The sequence below is a fragment of the Palaemon carinicauda genome, chromosome 20 (assembly GCF_036898095.1).
Source record: "Palaemon carinicauda isolate YSFRI2023 chromosome 20, ASM3689809v2, whole genome shotgun sequence".
In the NCBI taxonomy this organism is placed as follows: domain Eukaryota; kingdom Metazoa; phylum Arthropoda; class Malacostraca; order Decapoda; family Palaemonidae; genus Palaemon; species Palaemon carinicauda.
Window position 1 is genome coordinate 42,983,532 of NC_090744.1, and position 19,742 is coordinate 43,003,273.

Genomic DNA, 19,742 nt, shown 5'->3' on the forward strand with positions numbered 1-19,742 from the left:
AGTAATACATACATACTCGGTTACAGTCATTCATTTAATATGCAGATTAAGGTCTTTGAATTGACTGTTTCAGACATGAAATTAGTCTATAAATTCAATATTCCTCAGGCCAGTCAAATGTCATACTCTTGATGCTATGAGTATGGGTGATGATGTTCCATAATTATTATTTAGTCAGAAGCTTAATTAAGACAATCAGCAAACTATCCTTTTTTTCTAGTGTTTTTAACTTTTCGTTCTGTGACACAAGATAGAGTGAGACTGCCAGGTTTAATCTTACTGGTTAAAGTAAAAACCGAACTTCAGACCCTTGTAGTGGCTTTACACCCCCCAGCCCCTCAAAAAGGCAATTTATGTATTTGATTGTCTAAAATCTTTGCGATCAGTTAGCCCACACTTTATCAAGTTGATGTCATCTTTATCGTCAAGTTAGAAATAACAAAAACTTTTGTCCTGCAAGTACTAATTTCGTATGGAGATATAATTTAATATGTCATTAAACTTTTCAGTTTCAGAACGTACTCGTAATCAACATAAAGAGCAGGGAGCCCATGGTCAAATCTTACAGCATCCAAAAGCGATTTCTAGCGACAAGCCTATCCCCCCTTGGCGTGAAATTCATTCACTATCATCGGAACATCCATAAGCTTTTCTGATTAACAAAACCTTGATTCTATTTCCGCTTTGTAAATTACCTCTATATTGAGGTGTCACTTAAGTCTTCTTGAATAACTTGAATGATTCTTATTCCCAAAATTGTTCAATCGGCTTTCAATAACCTATCAATTATGCCTAAAGAAGTTCTAAAAGAGGCGTAAGCTAATTCTTGGTCACTCATACAGTTCCATTTTAACGATTAATCAAATGTAAGATATCATATGAGAAATGTTAAATGATTGGAGATCGCTTAAATGGTGGAAATAGGGAAAGAAATTGCAATATTTTATGCGTATACCATCCTCATAATATGAAGGATTGGTTTTTATATCGAAGGTGACAAGTGTAACAGGATTCAATTAAAATTAAGAATTTGGCGAAGTGAAATGAAACAAATTAAACCTTTGCCTCTCAAGAACACTGTAAACAGAGTCCTTATATAGTAGAGAAAAGCACAGAATAATCCCATCATAGACTCTAATTTTCAAGAACACTATACACATTGTCCTCTTAAGCTCCCTGTAGTGTAGATGATCAAAGAAAGTGACTTTTAACCATCTGTTTACTTAAGAACTCTATAGACAGTACCACCGTCCCTGTAGAGGAAAGAATGTGACCATCTAATAACTAATTTTGCAAGCATACAGTACACTTTTGAATGGTATGGAAAAGCAAAGAATGTGATCGACCAAATCTTTGATATTCAGTCACTTTGTAGACAAAAACCCTTCCCTACAAAATACAGGAGAACAACCATCATAGATCAATCAAGTCTTTGTTTCCAAATACACAGTAGACTACACTTATAAACTAAGTCTTTGTTTTCAGGCACACAGTAGGCAGCATTGATAAATGAAGTCTTTATTTTCAAGCGCAGTGAACAGCATCTATATAAATGAAGTCTTTATTTTCAAGCACACAGTAAACAGCATTAATAAATGAAGTCTTTGTTTTCAAGCACACATTGAACAGCATTTATATAAATAGTCTTTAATTTCAACCACACAGTAAACAGCATTGATAAATTAAGTCTTTGTTTCCAAGCACACAGTAGACTACCCTTATAAATTAAATCTTTGTTTTCAGGCACACAGTAGACAGCATTGATAAATGAATTCTTTATTTTCAAGCACACAGTAGACAGCATTAATAAATGAAGTCTTTGTTCTCAAGTACACATTGAACAGCATTTAGATAAATAGTCTTTATTTTCAAGCACACAGTAAACAGCATTGATAAATTAAGTCTTTTTTTTTCATGCACACAGTAGACAGCATTGATGAATTAAGTCTTTATTTTTAAGCACACAGTGAACAGCATAGATAAATGAAGTCTGTTTTCATGCACACAGTAGACAGCATTGATAAATGAAGTCTTTGTATTTAAGCACACAGTGGACAGAATTGATAAATGAAGCCTTGGGTTTCAAGCACACAGTGGACAGCTCTATTCTTGCAAAGTATGGAGTAACAGAGTGGCAAATATAACAGACCTTTTTCTTGTCCAGAGGAGAGACTGAAGCAAAGCAACAGCGCAGTGAAGACCCGGAGGAGATTCGAAGACATGATGGAAGAAGGTTCTTTGAGTGCCCTTTGATGTCAGTTGAGGAATAACTTGAATGTGTATTCATCGATCTCCTCTTTGGTTTTATAGCTCGGTTGAAAAGTCACATGATCAACAGCAGCTGTTTATGCTAACCTTTTTTATCTGTGAAACCGTGTCAGATTAAAGTTCATAGTCTGTCCGTTTCTGTGGTAACTCGAATTCGGTACGTAATTGTGGAAGTATTTGCATTAATCTATAGGTTTTATGGTGGTTCATTACTATTACGTATTATATTAAGAACAACTTTTCTAGTTAGAATATCTTTAGAAAAAAACGAAAGATTTTCTATATATAAATATATATATATTTTTTTTTCATCCAAGTCGTTGTTTAGCGTTTGGAACAACTGTGACGTATCCCTTTCTCTGGGTCAGCGTCATAAAAAGGCAGCACTTGTGCCATCTTTAAATGTTAACGAATTTCAAAGGAAATATAACACGTAAGCTTACCAAGAAATGTCAAACCAGATGATCACTATTTACCCGACGACAAGGCTGATAATTTTATGTTAATTTCGTGTTATTTCATTTTCAAATATAGTTGACTTTCACTAATGACCATCTTCAAAGCTTTCGAAAATAGATATAACACTAAATTTTCGCCAGTTAACGACAACTAATTCCTTTCCAAAGGAGAAAGGTGTTCACATTGCATATATTCACTTTCCTAACATCATGATTAGTGAATCTGTTGACACAAAGGAAGTCTAGTTTAATTATCATTCTTAGCATAGGAAAATCTAGGAAGATATTTCATTATAAAAAAAAAAACTTTAATGAATAAAAAAACTAATGAGTTTATTCAATAATCAAACACAAAACGTATAGTGAATTGATCTATGGTAGATATAAAATAGTCTAAGGAGAGGATCTGGGCCGATCATTTTTTCTTATGTGAAGAAATTCTAAGTAAATCTATCAATTTTCGGCCAGGCTTCTCTCGACTATGATTATAAAGAAGATGTATATATATGAAAAATATTTCTGCATCCACGGAGATAATTCAACATATAAGCCATAACTCTGAACAGCGATAAGACATTCTCTCTGTAATTACTGGATACACATCTCCGACATCTTCATGAACTAAAAACATTTAAGAAACCTCTAAAATTTGTATAACCAAATAGGCCATCGGCTTATTTCATGATACATTGCTCAATTGAAAAATTCTGATGCTGATATGGCCTGAAAACATTCCATTACACAAAAATATAGTGCGAAGGCAGGCAGAGAGAGAGAGAGAGAGAGAGAGAGAGAGAGAGAGAGAGAGAGAGAGAGAGAGAGAGAGAGAGAGAGATGCGTGAGGAATGTATGAAGAGACGATCGTGGAAGTGAGGTTTAAAGAATGAGGAAAGGTGGGTGAGTGCTAGTAGTAATAAATACTTTAAGAGTGCTTACTCGAATAAATTGATAAATCTTGACTGGATAGTTTTGACTATGTCCTAAAATTCAAAAGTAAAGTGCCTTTTGGACATGGAATTCTTTATCAAAAATGGGGGGAGGGTTTGAAAGCCTCTGTTTCAAAGTGCCATAACAATCACTCGATTGGTTTGAAAGATATTAGGAAAAAACTTTTTGCCTAAACTGAAATATATAGTAGGTACTAGTAAATTATTTGCTGCAGGAAATTTCTTTTCATTGGTGTTATCATGACCTTTTTCCAAAATACTTCCACTATACCAGAAAATAACCAATAAACATTATTACGAAGATACACTTTGAATTTTTCACAAAATCGGGCATTTAACTTCACTAGTTTTAGTTTTGTCTAATTTCTGGCAAAAAGACGACTGCCTATTATTATTACTGTCAAGCTTCGACCCCCATTGGGAAGGAAGACTGCTACAAGCTCAAATGCTGCAACAGAAAAAAAAAAACAGTAATAAAAGTAAAAAATGAGAGGTAAGGAATGAACTATAAATTGGAAATAATATATCAAGATCGATAGCAACGTTAAAAATATGTCATATATAAAACATGAAACAAGACCTGTATCAATCTGTAGAATAGAAAAACATTTGCAACAAGTTTGATCTTTAGAAATTCCATCAATTCAACCGCCAGATTAGAAAAATCATTCCGCAATTTGGTCAGAGTGAATATAATATCTTGAAATTCATTGGTGAACTTGATAATCTTCATCAAAATGTTTTATTTAGTAATGACAACTAATCTTGGTTTTAAAATCGGTTAAAAAGGATATTTGACACATTTTCTCAGATTATACCAGTTGATGGGATTCTGCGTTTCTGCTTCTGTACTGTTGACTGATTCCAGATGCAGCTCGCATGGTAGGTAGCACGCTTCACATGCAGCTTCAGTGCTACTTAGGTTGGAGGAATGGCTTTGCATGGCCTCTGCTTCCTAGCAAAAATATCCAAACTCACATCATCAGCACCTTCATCTGTGTTGAATCTGTTGTACATCATGAGCTTGAACTTCTCCAAGGTCTCCAGGTCTTCATCGTCCACTATTAGTGGGTAATAACAGAGTTTGCTGTAGACAGCAGAAGCCTCATCACAAACATCATATCCCAGCTTTGCTAAGTAGACGTCTTTCTTTTGCCACATAATGCTGAAACGACATCACAACCAGTAAAGGCATAAAAGAAGGGCATCACTTTCTTCTTTTCTGCAAGAGTGCAACGAAAATCCTGTACAGGTACCTACCTCAGGTTCTGTCCTTGGTCAAAGGCTACCTACAACTACTACAGACTTATCTTCTGAAGTGTCTGAAGAACATCACCCTTAATGACAACAACATCCATGTTGCTGGCTTTGTCCATGAAGTCTTTGTTGCCTGCTTTTGTTGTATACCTGGCATGCACAAAGTTCCAAGTGTCAACTTCTTCATGAGTGCAGGGTGCCACCACAGCCAGATTGATAGTGTGGTTGCTGACACCATTTTCTTCCTTTGTCACAATGATCACATTTGGTGTGGTGTCATGGGTATATACAATACTTTTAAAAAGAAATAATAAAACACAAAAATATCTATTCCCAAAGAGTGAGCGTGAGGCGAGACGAGCTTCGACTACAGACCTGTGATAAGGGAACTGTCCTGTTTTAGCCAAGATGTCATCGTCTTAATTAGTGGAGTTAGCATATTTTGAGAAACCGAGCCTGAGGGAAATCTTTGTTTAGGATATATGTCATCACGGAAGGACACGTGCTACTCTTTTGTTACGACTTAACACATGGTACAGATTGCATCAGAAATTTCTTCTAGAAGCTTCCATGGCGTGATCGAAGTGGGCGGTTTTGAGGAAGCCAATAGAGATGCAGAATTGTTAAAAAGAACGCCTTCTATGGAGATGACCACTGCCCACTGTAATTAACTCCGCCAATATATGGGTATGTAAATTTCAAGAAGAGATTGTCCAAGGGAGATAGGACAGGACATAAGACAAGAGAGGAGCTATGTCCGAAGCAGATAAGATCCAAGTCCTAGCGAGATAAGAAAAAGAGAAGACCAGAAGTCTGATAGAGCCAGATTCTAACCTTTCCCTTCAGACAACAAAATCCTATCTCCAAAAGATCCTGTTATGGCCGAGAAGAAGAGACAAATTGAAGCAGCCAGCCCTACCTGCTTGTGACAAGAAGTAGCCAACACTGCCTACATCCTGCCTTAGTTCAACACTATCATTAAATCATTGGAAGAAGATCTCTGATGTTCCATCTTGATGCCACCCTTTTTGTGACGTCTTCGAATCTGGTCATTGTGCCAGTTTCATCTGAACTTCAGCCGCCCTTCTGCAACGTTCTCAAGCCTTACTTCACCAGTATCATTGAATTCTTGGAAGAAGACCTCTGATGTCCCTTCTTGATGCCACTCTTTTGTGACGTCTTCGAATCTGGTCATCGTGCCAGTTTCATCTGAACTTCAGCCGCCCTTCTGCAACGTTCTCAAGCCAGAAGTCTCCATACCAGTATCGTCTCAGCAGCTGCAGAAAACTATTCCTCAAGTATTTCTGCCTTACTGACTGTTCCCCTTTTCTGTTGGTCTTTTGATTGATTTGGTTGTCAGTTAAAGTAACTGAAGAAGTAACATTAGTTTTCTTTGTAAGTTTGTGAATAAACGTGTTGTGTTTTTATTGTGAGTTTCTTTTGATATTCATTTCCCATGTTTCAATGTAGGTTGTTGTTGATATTTATTTTACTTATTAAAAAAACCTGTAACGATTTTAAGATCATAACATGTGGCCACACGGACAATCTTATTAGCTAGAAATTTGAATAACTTGATATTTCTAACAGCGGTTTTTCAGTAAGTCTTGTGGGGTTGACAGCAGGTTTATCAACACCCAGCTGTTCCAGATGCTGGAAATACAGGTGAACTATATCTGCAAGTTGGAAGACTGCTGACCCTCGCCAGATCTGGTAGTCTCCACTTGATATGTGACTAGCTCGGAGAATGCCTTTTCTGGTGTACGTTCCTACTAAGTCTCTTATTGGCTCTGAGTTATGCCCTCTCTCTCTATTGTACAGATCTGTCAAGCATGCAAAATGGTATTTGAGCTCCTGTGTAGTAACATCTAAACCACTAAGTCTTGCAAGGAGTTTTCCATCATCTAAGGTTTGAGCACATTCTTGAATTCTGTTATTGAGATCCATCACCATAACTTATCTGACTTCAGAGGATGGGGCTTCCTTGTCACATATGAAACACAATTTTACCTTCAATGAAGGTTCTATGATGCTTGGTGTGGCATTCTACTGGCTGAGCACACTCTGCTCTACTTTTTCTGGCTCTCTCCAGTTTTTTGTTATTGAACATACAGAAAAGCAACAACTTTCGTGATACTGCGCTTTGCTCTTCCTCAGAGTTTCTAGTCTGGCTAGATTCAGAACAATGGACCTCTCATTAATTGTGTGAAAGAAGTAAATATTAGCCACAATCATAATGCTGCTATCCAGTTCATGTGGGTGTTGTGCATATAGTCACTTAAGTTTATCACTCTTATTCTTCTGATAAAAACACTTGCACAAATTAGTTCAGAATTTAGATATCCTGGATCTGTATTTGTTATCTTGGTGAATTATATTCAAGGCATTGTAGTATGATAACTATCTGTATTTAGTGAATCAAGGTAGAGTGTTTATCCTATTATCCTACCACCTTAATCCTTATCATTCACATAAAGGTATAGGAGATGACTAGGTTCGGGAATAGAAATATATGACCTTCATTAAGTATCATCAAAGTTCCGTACGATCTGTAGTCTACGTCATTTAGGTAACTACATGTAAAGCAATGTAAAGTCCCATTGCCCTTGGCTCAGCTTCCCGCGCTAATACATCCTGTCAATTAAGGCAGGAATGTCCAACGAAATATCTGTGTTGAACTACAGTACATGTAAAATACAGTAGCTAACTGATGTGAATCTTATAAGACAGCATTTAGGACACTAAGCTAATTATTTAGCTGCACTGCATAGTTATACAGCAGATACTGAACTCCATACTGAGTTTCACATGAGCAATTCCATTCATTGTGCCCTGGTTCTGCGTTGACCTCCATTCTGTTGGTACAAAGATGAAAGTAAATCCATGATTTTAAATTCAGATTCTACATAGTGAAAAATGTATGATTTAAAACCAATATCCTTCAAATAGAACAAGACTGCAAAATTCAATGCAAAATGCAATATTTCTGTATATTCAGTGGCGTCCATTTAAAAGAAAAAAGAACTGGTCATCAACTTGAATCTTTAGGTTGCTAATGGGTTTTATCAAAAGAGCAATACAAAGGCGCATGTGTACCAATTTTGGTGTTTTTTTTTTTTAGAAATTGAATATTTTCCTGAAAAAAAAAATTGTTTTTATTTGCACCTCTGCTTTGGAAACTTGGTTGAAGACCCCAATCAGTATATACTGTATTTCTGGTGCTGTTTCATCGAGAATCCTCATATTAGCAGTTCCCATTTAGTCAGGGTGGTTGGTACACCCAGCAACAAAACCGGTGTCACCTCACCTGACAAGACTTGGATATATCATGTCCTTCTTGCCCTAAAAGGTTGAAAGGTGGCCTGACGTTTAAACAACCAAGATATCGTTAGGATGGTTCGAATGTGAGGAGGACGGTAATTACCGATATCAGTCAAAGAAGTGCAAGCATTGATGATATATATATGTGTATGTATATATATATATATATATATATATATATATACATATATATATATATACATACATATATATATATATAGAATATGATATACACACAATATATATAATATATATATAATATATATATTATATATCATATATAGAGATTTAAAAATATAATATATGTAAATATATATATATATATATATATATATATATATATTTATATTTATATATATATATAAATATATATATATATATATATATATATATATATATATATATGTATGTATATACAATATATACATATATATATATATATATATATATATATATATATATATATATATATATATATATATTTATATATACATATATATATATATATATATATATATACAGTATATATGTATATATATATATATATATATATATATTCATTTATTTATATATATATATATATATATTTACATATAAGTATATATATATATATATGTATATATATATATATAAATATATATATATATATATATATACATATATATATATATATATATATATATATATATATATATATCTGAAAGAGATAGAGAGGTCTTATCTCTTATTCTTTTAAGAAATGCAATCGTTTTCGAGAATAGTTATCGAAAAATATAATCACACCGATGTATTTGAATTCCTTATTACATTTTTATATGGAACATCCTTAAATATTGTGGGAACTGACTATTCCAATTAATATACGTGGGAATGATATATCCCTTGTTTGCATTATTCTAACAGCTGCTCTCTCTCTCTCTCTCTCTCTCTCTCTCTCTCTCTCTCTCTCTCTCTCTCTCTCTCTCTCTCTCTCTCTCTCTCTCTCTCTCTCTATATATATATATATATATATATATATATATATATATATATATATATATATATATATATATATATATATCCTGTATCCAATATTATATATTATTCGGATGTTCCCAAGGATCACACAAGACCGCTAACTACTTTTGGGTGAAGATCCCATGTTCCAAAGATGTTCAATGACCACCTAAAAACAATGTTAGAACGATGTATACCCGTTTTCATTGCGAGTTGGAATCATTGATATTAAATGTTATCAATAGGGGTATTACCATCATCATCATCACTTCATAAATGTTAATAAACAAACTTCCTCAAGTCATACATTAAGATCACCACCTCTCCACCATCATCTTTAACCCCCACCTGGTTATATCCTTCTACTCCCATCCCCAATGTTTGAAGTTTAAAGGTCTCACAGTTATGATAAGACCCTTCTGGTAGAAGTTTTTTAGTAAATGAAAAACAAAATACCAAGATGATAATATTCCATACAGTTTGCTTTCTAGTTGTTTAAAATTATATCAAAACTATAGATAACGAAGTAAATATGCGAAAGACTGATTGAACAAATATCGAGAGTAATGGATTTCTTGAAGAGCTTACCGGGGGAACACATTTAAGGTGTTGGACATCAGGGCATGAAACGACAAATAAAATCGTAATAATACGAATACTCAATGCTAAAGAAATTTTTCCTTTTGCCTTGGGAAGGGTGAAGCCAGCTAGACTCGGACCTTTGAGCATTGAGCAATCGTCACCAGGGAAGGGGGTTCGCCTGGAAGTGAGCGACTTGCCCAGATAATTTGATTGATTGTTTAAGAGTTTTTTGTCATCCTGATATCTAAGGTTATTGACACCGAACCAGATAATTTGATTAAACAATGTGTTGATAGTTTAGTCTTTTATACCCTACATTCTACATTCCATATCATCACTATAACAATGCACCAATGAACTTTCATTGCATGTCATTTCACATATTTCATTGTCACCAATCACTTCTGAAACAATATAGATTATGTTAACTGATGATGCATTTTAAATCTCCAACCTTAAACTAATATAATTAATAAAGGTTATGATGGTGAAAATTTTATCAAATTTTCACCACCATAACATTTATATTAAAGGTCGCGAAGTGATCCGAAACACATGTCGATACCAAACAATAAATGGAGAAAAGTAAATGTATCTCTATATCTATATATCTATATCTATCTATCTATCTATCTATATCTATCTATCTATCTATCTATATATATATATATATATATATATATATATATATATATATATATATATGTATATATATAATCCCTTCTTTCTAGAAAGGAAAGTATTTAATCAGATGGTCCTAACAGTATTAACTTAAGCATCAGAAACTTGGAGCCTTACTAAAGGCCTTACAACATAACTTAAAAGTGCTATGGAAAGATTGATGATGATAATAACAATAAGAGACATGAAAAGAGCAACATGGATACGAGAGCAAACTAAAGTAGAAGATATTCTAACACGTAAGAAAAAGGAATGGCCATGGGCAGGACATATAATGAAAATGTCAGACAATAGATGGACATTAAGAATTGTAGAATGTGTCCCCAGAGATTGTAAAAGAAGCTGGGGAAGGAAGAGAAGACGAACTTATAAAGTGGCATGTCTGAGGTCTTTGTTCTATAGTGGACCAGTCACAGCTGATGACACACACAAATGTACATATATATATATATATATATATATATATATATATATATATATATATATATATATATATATGTATGTATGTATGTATGTATGTATGTATGTATATATATAATATATATATAAATATATATATATATATATATATATATATATATATAAATGTATGTATATATATATATATATATATAAATATCTATATATGTATATATATAGATATATATATATATATATATATATATATATATATTTATATATATAGATATATATAAATATATATATACATATATATATATGTATATATATATGTATATATATATATATATATATATATATATATATATATGTTTATATATATATATATATATATATATATATATATTTTATTTATATAAGTACAAATATATATATCTATATTTATTTATTTATATATACAGTAGATATATATATATATATATATATATATATATATATATATATATATATATATATATATATATATGTATATATATATTTATATAGATATATATATATGTATATACCTGTATATACATATATATATATATATATATATATATATATATATATATATATATATATATATTACATCATTATTGATTATCTAAAATGAATTCTTCAGAAAAGTACTCGAGAAATACGTTTTTTCGAGACGTATTTTTTCTTACGAACGGCTCTGATATCGATACGTACCGGAAATGGGTTGTTTTAAATCCCAAACCTGAAAAAATAAGTCGAAGCCTTCGGTTATTTCAATGCGGTTTGCTGAAAACATCAATTACCCTTCACCCGAGTTCGATCACCGAGTGCGCTGCAGGCGTTACTTAATAATAAAAGTAATAAATCATAGTATTAATTATCTTTTCATCTTCCTATTCAGTCTCTTAACTTTTCCTTCAAATTGCAAATCTGAGCGTTGAACGACATGAGAACTTTCAGACTCAAATCCATAAATCAAATCATATAGTTTATTATTATTATTATTATTATTATTATTATTATTATGATGATGATGATGATGATGATGATAATGATGATGATGATTTACTATGATTTATTGAAACGAAAGATGAGTTTTGTTGCGAGTCCTAAACGGCTTCGGAAGAAAATCTTCACGGATTTCCGAATGGCTTCAGAAGAAATGGCCATAGACTTAGCATGGAGTTCTGAATGACCTTAAAACAGAATCTCTGAACGGCATCGGAAGAAAACTTTCCCGGATTTCCAAATGCCTTCAGAAGAAATAGCCGTAGAATTAGCACGGAGTTCTGAATGACTCCAGAACAGATTCATCCTGGAGCTCCCTGAACGCCACCTGAAGAAAATTTTCCGGGATCTTCAAAAGGCTTCAGAAGACATAGCCGTAGACTTAGCATAGAGTTCTGAATGACTTCAGAACAGAATCTTCCCGGAGCAGTTCTGAACGGCTCCGCCCCGAGCTTCAAATTACTTCTGAAGACCTGATTTTTTTTTCAAACTAAGCATGCAACGCAGTGAACATTGTTAATGGATATTTTTGGAACCGGGATGACTGTGAGAATTGTGTATTACAACTACAAGATACTCAGGAGGCTCTTTGGAACACCTTCATCTACAGCTAGTTTTGGTGATTGCTGCAGAAGTTCTCGAGCTTTGAAGAACATAGTGTACGCACCTTGAATGATCCTTTGCTTGGGCTTTTGCAACAATGTCTTATAATTGGAGATTATTAGAAATAAAGAAATAAGGACGAAGACAGAATGGTTCAACTAAACATATCCAGATCGTATTGGTAAATACTTGTATATTGTATTGCTCGTCGTTCACTTTAGCGTGATGACGTATGCGGAGAAAATTTATAGTATTCCTGTCTTTACCCATCGCCCCTACGGACAAAGACATGGATGCCATCGATTTCTCTGAGGAATCTGACGAACTGAGGACACACGGCACTGAAATCTCTCTTAAAATCCAGAAGGAAACTGACGAACTAAGAAAGATTATGATGAAATCTCGAAGGAAATTGACGAACTATGGAAAGTGGAAGATGAAATATCAAAGGAAACCGAAAAACTAGAGATCTTGATAAACTAGAACAGACAGAAAAGAACAGCAACGAAGAGCCTTTAAACGAACACGTAAAATAGTCTTTAATGCTAGAGGTAAATTACCTTGAAATAGACGTAAAAAAAATCCCCTAATGCGAGAAATAAGGCACCACAAAATAGACGCAAAAAAACCCTTAATGCTAGAAATAAAGCACCTCAAAATAGAGGTAAAAAACCCTTAATGCTAGAAATAAGAAAGGTAAAAATAGAGGTAAAAAACCCTTACTGCTAGAAATAAAGAAGGTAAAAATAGAGGTAAAAAAAACCCTTAATGCTAGAAATGAAGCACCTCAAAATAGAGGTAAAAAACCCTTAATGCTAGAAATAGGGAAGGTAAAAATAGAGGTAAAAAACCCTTACTGCTAGAAATAAGGAAGGTAAAAATAGAGGTAAAAAAACCCTTAATGCTAGAAATAAGGCACCTAAAGATAGAGGTCAAAGAACCTCTAAGGCTAGAAGTAAAGCCCCTCAAAATCTAGGTAAAAAAGCCACTAATGATTTATATAAGGCACCTAAAAATAGAGGCCAAAGCCCCTAATGCTATAAATAAGGCACCTAAAAAGAGAGGTCAAAGAGCCTCTAATACTAGAAGTAATTCACCTCAAAATCGAGTTCAAAAAGACCTTAATGCTATAAATAAGGTACCTAAAAAGAGAGGTCAAAGAGCCTCTAATGCTAGAAGTAATTCACCTCAAAATCGAGGTCAAAAAGCCACTAATGCTATAAATAAGGCACCTAAAAAGAGAGGTCAAAGAGCCTCTAATACTAGAAGTAATTCACCTCAAAATCGAGGTCAAAAAGACCTTAATGCTATAAATAAGGTACCTAAAAAGAGAGGTCAAAGAGCCTCTAATACTAGAAGTAATTCACCTCAAAATCGAGGTAAAAAAGACCTTAATGCTATAAATAAGGTACCTAAAAAGAGAGGTCAAAGAGCCTCTAATGCTAGAAGTAATTCACCTCAAAATCGAGGTCAAAAAGCCTCTAATGCTATAAATAAGGCACCTAAAAAGAGAGGTCAAAGAGCCTCTAATACTAGAAGTAATGCCCCTCAAAATCGAGGTAAAAAAGCCCCTAATGCTACAAATAAGGCACCTAAAAAGAGAGGTCAAAGAGCCTCTAATACTAGATGTAATGCCCCTCAAAATCAAGGTCAAAAAGCCCCTAATGCTACAAATAAGGCACCTGAAAAGAGAGGTCAAAGAGCCTCTAATGCTAGAAGTAATTCACCTCAAAATCGAGGTCAAAAAGCCCCTAATGCAACAAATAAGGCACCTAAAAAGAGAGGTCAAAGAGCCCCTAATGCTATAAATAAGGCACCTAAAAAGAGAGGTCAAAGAGCCTCTAATACTAGAAGTAATGCCCCTCAAAATCGAGGTCAAAAAGCCCCTAATGCTACAAATAAGGCACCTGAAAAGAGAGGTCAAAGAGGCTCTAATGCTAAAAGAAATGCACCTCAAAATCGAGGTCAAGAAGCCCCTAATGCTATAAATAAGGTACATAAAAAGAGAGGTCAAAGAGCCTCTAATCCTAAAATAAATGTACCTCAAAATCAAGGTAAAAAAAAACCCTAATGCTATAGATAAGGCTTCTAAAATAGAGATCAAAGAGCCTCTAATGTTAGAAGTAATGCACCTCAAAATCGAGGTCAATAAGCCCCTAATGTTATAAATAAGGAACCTAAAAAGAGAGGTCAAAGAGTTTCAAATGCTAAAAGTAATGCACCTCAAGACCGAGGTCAATAACCCCCTAATGTTATAAATAAGGCACCTAAAAAGAAAGGTCAACGAGCTCCTAACACTAGAAGTAATGCACCTCAAAATCGATGTCAATAAGCCCCTAATGCTATAAATAAGGCACCTAAAAAGAAAGGTCAAAGAGCTCCTAACACTAGAAGTAATGCACCTCAAAATCGAGGTCAATAAGCCCCTAATGCTATAAATAAGGCACCTTAAAAAAAAAGGTCAAAGAGCTCCTAACACTAGAAGTAATGCACCTCAAAATCGAGGTCAATAAGCCCCTAATGCTATAAATAAGGCACCTAAAAAGAAAGGTCAAAGAGCTCCTAACACTAGAAGTAATGCACCTCAAAATCAAGGTCAATAAGCCCCTAATGCTATAAATAAGGCACCTAAAAAGAAAGGTCAAAGAGCTCCTAACACTAGAAGTAATGCACCTCAAAATCGAGGTCAATAAGCCCCTAATGCTATAAATAAGGCACCTAAAAAGAAAGGTCAAAGAGCTCCTAACACTAGAAGTAATGCACCTCAAAATCGAGGTCAATAAGCCCCTAATGCTATAAATAATGTACCTAAAAATAGAGGTCAAAGAGCCTCTAATGCTGAAAGTAATGCACCTCGAAATCAAGGGAAAAAAACCCTATTGCTATAAATAAGGCACCTAAAAATAGAGATCAAAGAGCCTCTAATGCTATTAGTAGTCCACCTGAAAATCGAGGCAAAAAAGCACCAAATGCTATAAATAAGGCACCTAAATGTAGATGTCAAAGAGCATCTAGTGCTAGAAGTAATGCACCTCAAAATCGAGGTCAAAAAGCCCTAATGCTATATATAAGACTCCTAAAAATCGAGGTAAAAAAGCCCCTAATACTATAAATAAGGCACCCAAAAATAGAGGTCAAAGAGCCTCTAATGCTAGAAGTAATGCACTTCAAAATCGAGGTAAAAAGCCCCTAATGCTATATAAATAAGGCACCTAAACAGAGGTCAAAAGCATCTAATGCTAGAAGTAATGGCACTTCAAAATCAAGGTCAAAAAGCCCCTAATGCTATATATAAGACTCCTGAAAATAGAGTAAAAAAGCCCTAATGCTGGAGATAAGGCACCTGGCACCTCAAAATAGAAGGTAAAAAGCCCCTAATGCTAGAGATAAGGTACCTCAAAATAGAGGTAAAAAAACCTAACGCTAGAGATAAGGCACCTCAAAAATAGAGGTAAAAAAATCCTAATGCTAGAGATAAGGCACCTCAAATAGAAGTAAAAAAGCTCCTAATTAGAGATAGGGTACCTAAAAATAGAGGTAAAAAAACCCTAATGCTAGAGATAAGACACCTCAAAATAGAGGTAAAAAATCCCCTAATGCTAGAGATAAGGCACCTCAAAATCAGAGGTAAAAAAACCCCTCTATGCTAGAGGTAAGGCACCTAAAAATAGAGGTAAAAAAGATCTAATTCTAGAGATAAGGCACCTCAAAATATAGATAAAAAGCCCCTAATGCTAGAGATAAGTCACCTAAAAATAGAGGCCATAAAGCCCCTAAATCTAAAGATAAGGCACCTAAAAATAGAGGCCATAAAGCCCCTAAATCTAAAGATAAGGCACCTAAAATAGAGGCCATAAAGCCCCTAAATCTAAAGATAAGGCACCTAAAAATAGAGGCCATAAAGCCCCTAAATCTAAAGATAAGGCACCTAAAAATAGAGGTAAAAAAGCTCCTAATGTTGAGATAAGGCACCTCAACATAGAGGTAAAAATACCCTAATGCTAGAGATAAGGCACCTCAAAATAATCAGAGGTTAAAAAGCCCCTAATGCTATAAATAAGCCACCTCAAAATATTAGGTCAAAAAGTCCCTAATGCTATAGATTAGGCTCCTGAAAATGGAGGTAAAAAATCCCCTAATGCTAGAGATAAGACACCTCAAAATAAGAGGTCAAAAGGGCCCTAATGCTACAGATTAGGCTCCTGAAAATAGAGGTAAAAAGCACCTAATGCTAGAGATAAGGCACCTCAAAATAAGAGGTCAAAAAGCCCTAATGCCTGAGATAAGGCCCCTCAAAATAAGAGGTAAAAAAGACCCTAAAGCTAGAGATAAGACATCTCGAAATACAGGTGATAAAGCCCGTAAAGCTAAAGTTAAGACACCTAAAATAGAGGTCAAATGCCCCTAATGCTAGAAATAAAGCACCTCAAAATAGAGGTAATAAATACCCTAATGCTAGAGATAAGGCACCTAAAAATATAGATGTCATAAAGCTAAAGTTAAAGCACCTAAAATTGAGGTAAAAAGCCCCTAATGCTAGAGATAAGGCACCTCAAAATAGAGGTCAAAGAACCTCAAATGCTAGAAGTAATGCACCTTCAAAATAAGAGGTCAAAAAAACCTTGATGCTAGAGATAAGGAACCTCAAAATGTGGGCCAAAGAGGTGCTACAATTAAATACAGCATATACTTCAGGTATTTTTTATGAATGAAATGACCCCGCTTCACCCAGGTGAGTACTGAACTAAACAGCCAGCACACCTCCTCCTCACCATGCAGGCTCCTGCTACTTAACACCCATCAGTGATCCCAGACCTTTCATATACAGTATAGCCATCCATGTCTGGACTCCGATAGATCGGACACAAATAGAGTTGTAACCTGGCAAGTAAAATATATATATATATATATATATATATATATATATATATATATATATACATATATATATATATATATATATATATATATATACATATATATATATATATATATATATATATATATATATATATATATATATATATATATATATATATATATGTATATATATATATATATATATATATATATATATACATAATATATATAGTATATATATACATATTTTTAGATATATATATATATATATATATATATATATATATATATATATATATATATATATATGTATATATGACTAACACTCTTGATTCTAGTTAATGTAAATATCAACCTCAATAGCATTTAATATAGAATTCTATCTTTGGGAGTGAATATCCACAAGGAAATTCATTCATGATAACAGCTTCTGGCTGAGCAGAAATTCGAACCCATACCTCTTGGCCGAAACCATGCTTTCAGAACCAACCAAACTATCAAAACAAATACAAGTTTATTACAAGTCTACCGTACATATTCCTGTCGAATTAAGGAATCTGTTCTTAGATTTTAAATAAACTCAACTCCACTATGATAGCTGATTAGTATTTGCAACACGTTGTTATTGATATAGATTCATGACAAATAACCACGTGTTGCAAACTCACTTATCAGCTATCATAGTGGAGAAGGGTTGCTTTCAAGTCTAAGAACAGATTCCTGAATTCGACAGGAATATCTACGGTAGACTTATAACAAACATGTGTGTATACACACACACACACACATATATATATATATATATATATATATATATATATATATATATATATATATATATATATATATATATATATATATATGTATATATATATATATATATATATTGTATATGTGTGTATATATATACATACATATATATAATATATATATATATGTATATACATATATATAATATTTATATATTTATATATATAGTATATATATATATATATATATATATATATATATATATATATATATATATATATATATATATGTATGTATATGAAAGAGATAGAGAGGTCTTATCTCTTATTCTTTTAAGAAATGCAATGGTTTTCGAGAATTGTCGAAAAATATAATCACACCAATATATTTGAATTTCTTATTACATTTCTATGTGGAAAATCCTTAAATATTGTGGGAACTGACTATTCCAATTAATATACGTGGGAATGATATATCCCTTGTTTGCATTATTCTAGCAGTTGCTCTCTCTCTCTCTCTCTCTCTCTCTCTCTCTCTCTCTCTCTCTCTCTCTCTCTCTCTCTCTCTCTCTCTCTCTCTCTCTCTCTCGAGTTCTAGAATAAGTTAGATAAGATCATAAGAACTCTCCAATTGCTTAAACTGAATCGCTCTACCAAAGAGAAAATGGAATATCTGCGAATGGACTAAAAAGTCTTTGAGACATCCAAAATCCTTGTAACACTCTCTCTCTCTCTCTCTCTCTCTCTCTCTCTCTCTCTCTCTCTCTCTCTCTCTCTCTCTCTCTCTCTCTTTATATATATATATATATATATATATATATATATATATATATATATATATATATATATTACCTGTATCCAATATTTCATATTATTCGGATGTTCCCAAGGATCACACAAGACCGCTAACTACTTTGAAAGTTGGTGTTGGAATTATATTTCTTTTGGGTGAAGATCCCATGTTCCAAAGATGTTCAATGACCACCTAAAAACAATGTTAGAACGATGTATGACCGTTTTCATTGCGAGTTGGAATCATTGATATTAAATGTTATTAATGGGGGTATTACCATCATCATCATCACTTCATAAATGTTAATAAGCAAACCTCTTCAAGCCATACATTAAGATCACCCAATTGCCACCTCTCCACCATCAGGTTATATCCTTCTACCAACATCCCCAATGTTTGAGGTTAAAAGGTCTCACAGTTATGATAAGACCCTTCTGGTGTACTAAGATGACAATATTTCATACAGTTGAACTAATATCGAGAGTAATGGATTTCTTGAAGAGCTTACCTGGGGAACACTTTTAAGGTGTTGGACATCAGGACATGAAACGACAAATAAAATCGTAATAATACGAATACTCAATGCTAAAGAAATATTTCCTTTTGCCTTGGGAAGGGTGAAGCCACCTAGACTCAGACCTTTGAGCATTGAGGCAAGGGGTTTCGCCTGGAAGTGAACGACTTGCCCAGATAATTTGATTGATTGATTGATTGACTGATTAGGAGTTTTTTATCATCCTGATATCTAAGGTTATTGACACCGAACCAGATAATTTGAGTAAACAATGTGTTGATAGTT

At 33.5% G+C, this 19,742-nt stretch overlaps 1 protein-coding gene across 17 annotated transcripts in view; it reads right to left on the bottom strand.

The window, feature by feature from the left end:
• LOC137660308 (uncharacterized) overlaps positions 1-2,308 on the bottom strand; it is a 25,420-nt gene extending 23,112 nt beyond the window's left edge. For all 17 annotated transcript variants that reach the window (XM_068395120.1, XM_068395114.1, XM_068395108.1 and 14 more), the window contains exon 1: positions 2,150-2,308. In XM_068395120.1, the coding sequence (XP_068251221.1) occupies positions 2,150-2,222 (73 nt within the window). In that variant the 5' untranslated portion in view covers positions 2,223-2,308. The remainder of the gene's footprint in view (positions 1-2,149) is intronic.
• Between the last annotated feature and the right edge of the window lie 17,434 nt (positions 2,309-19,742).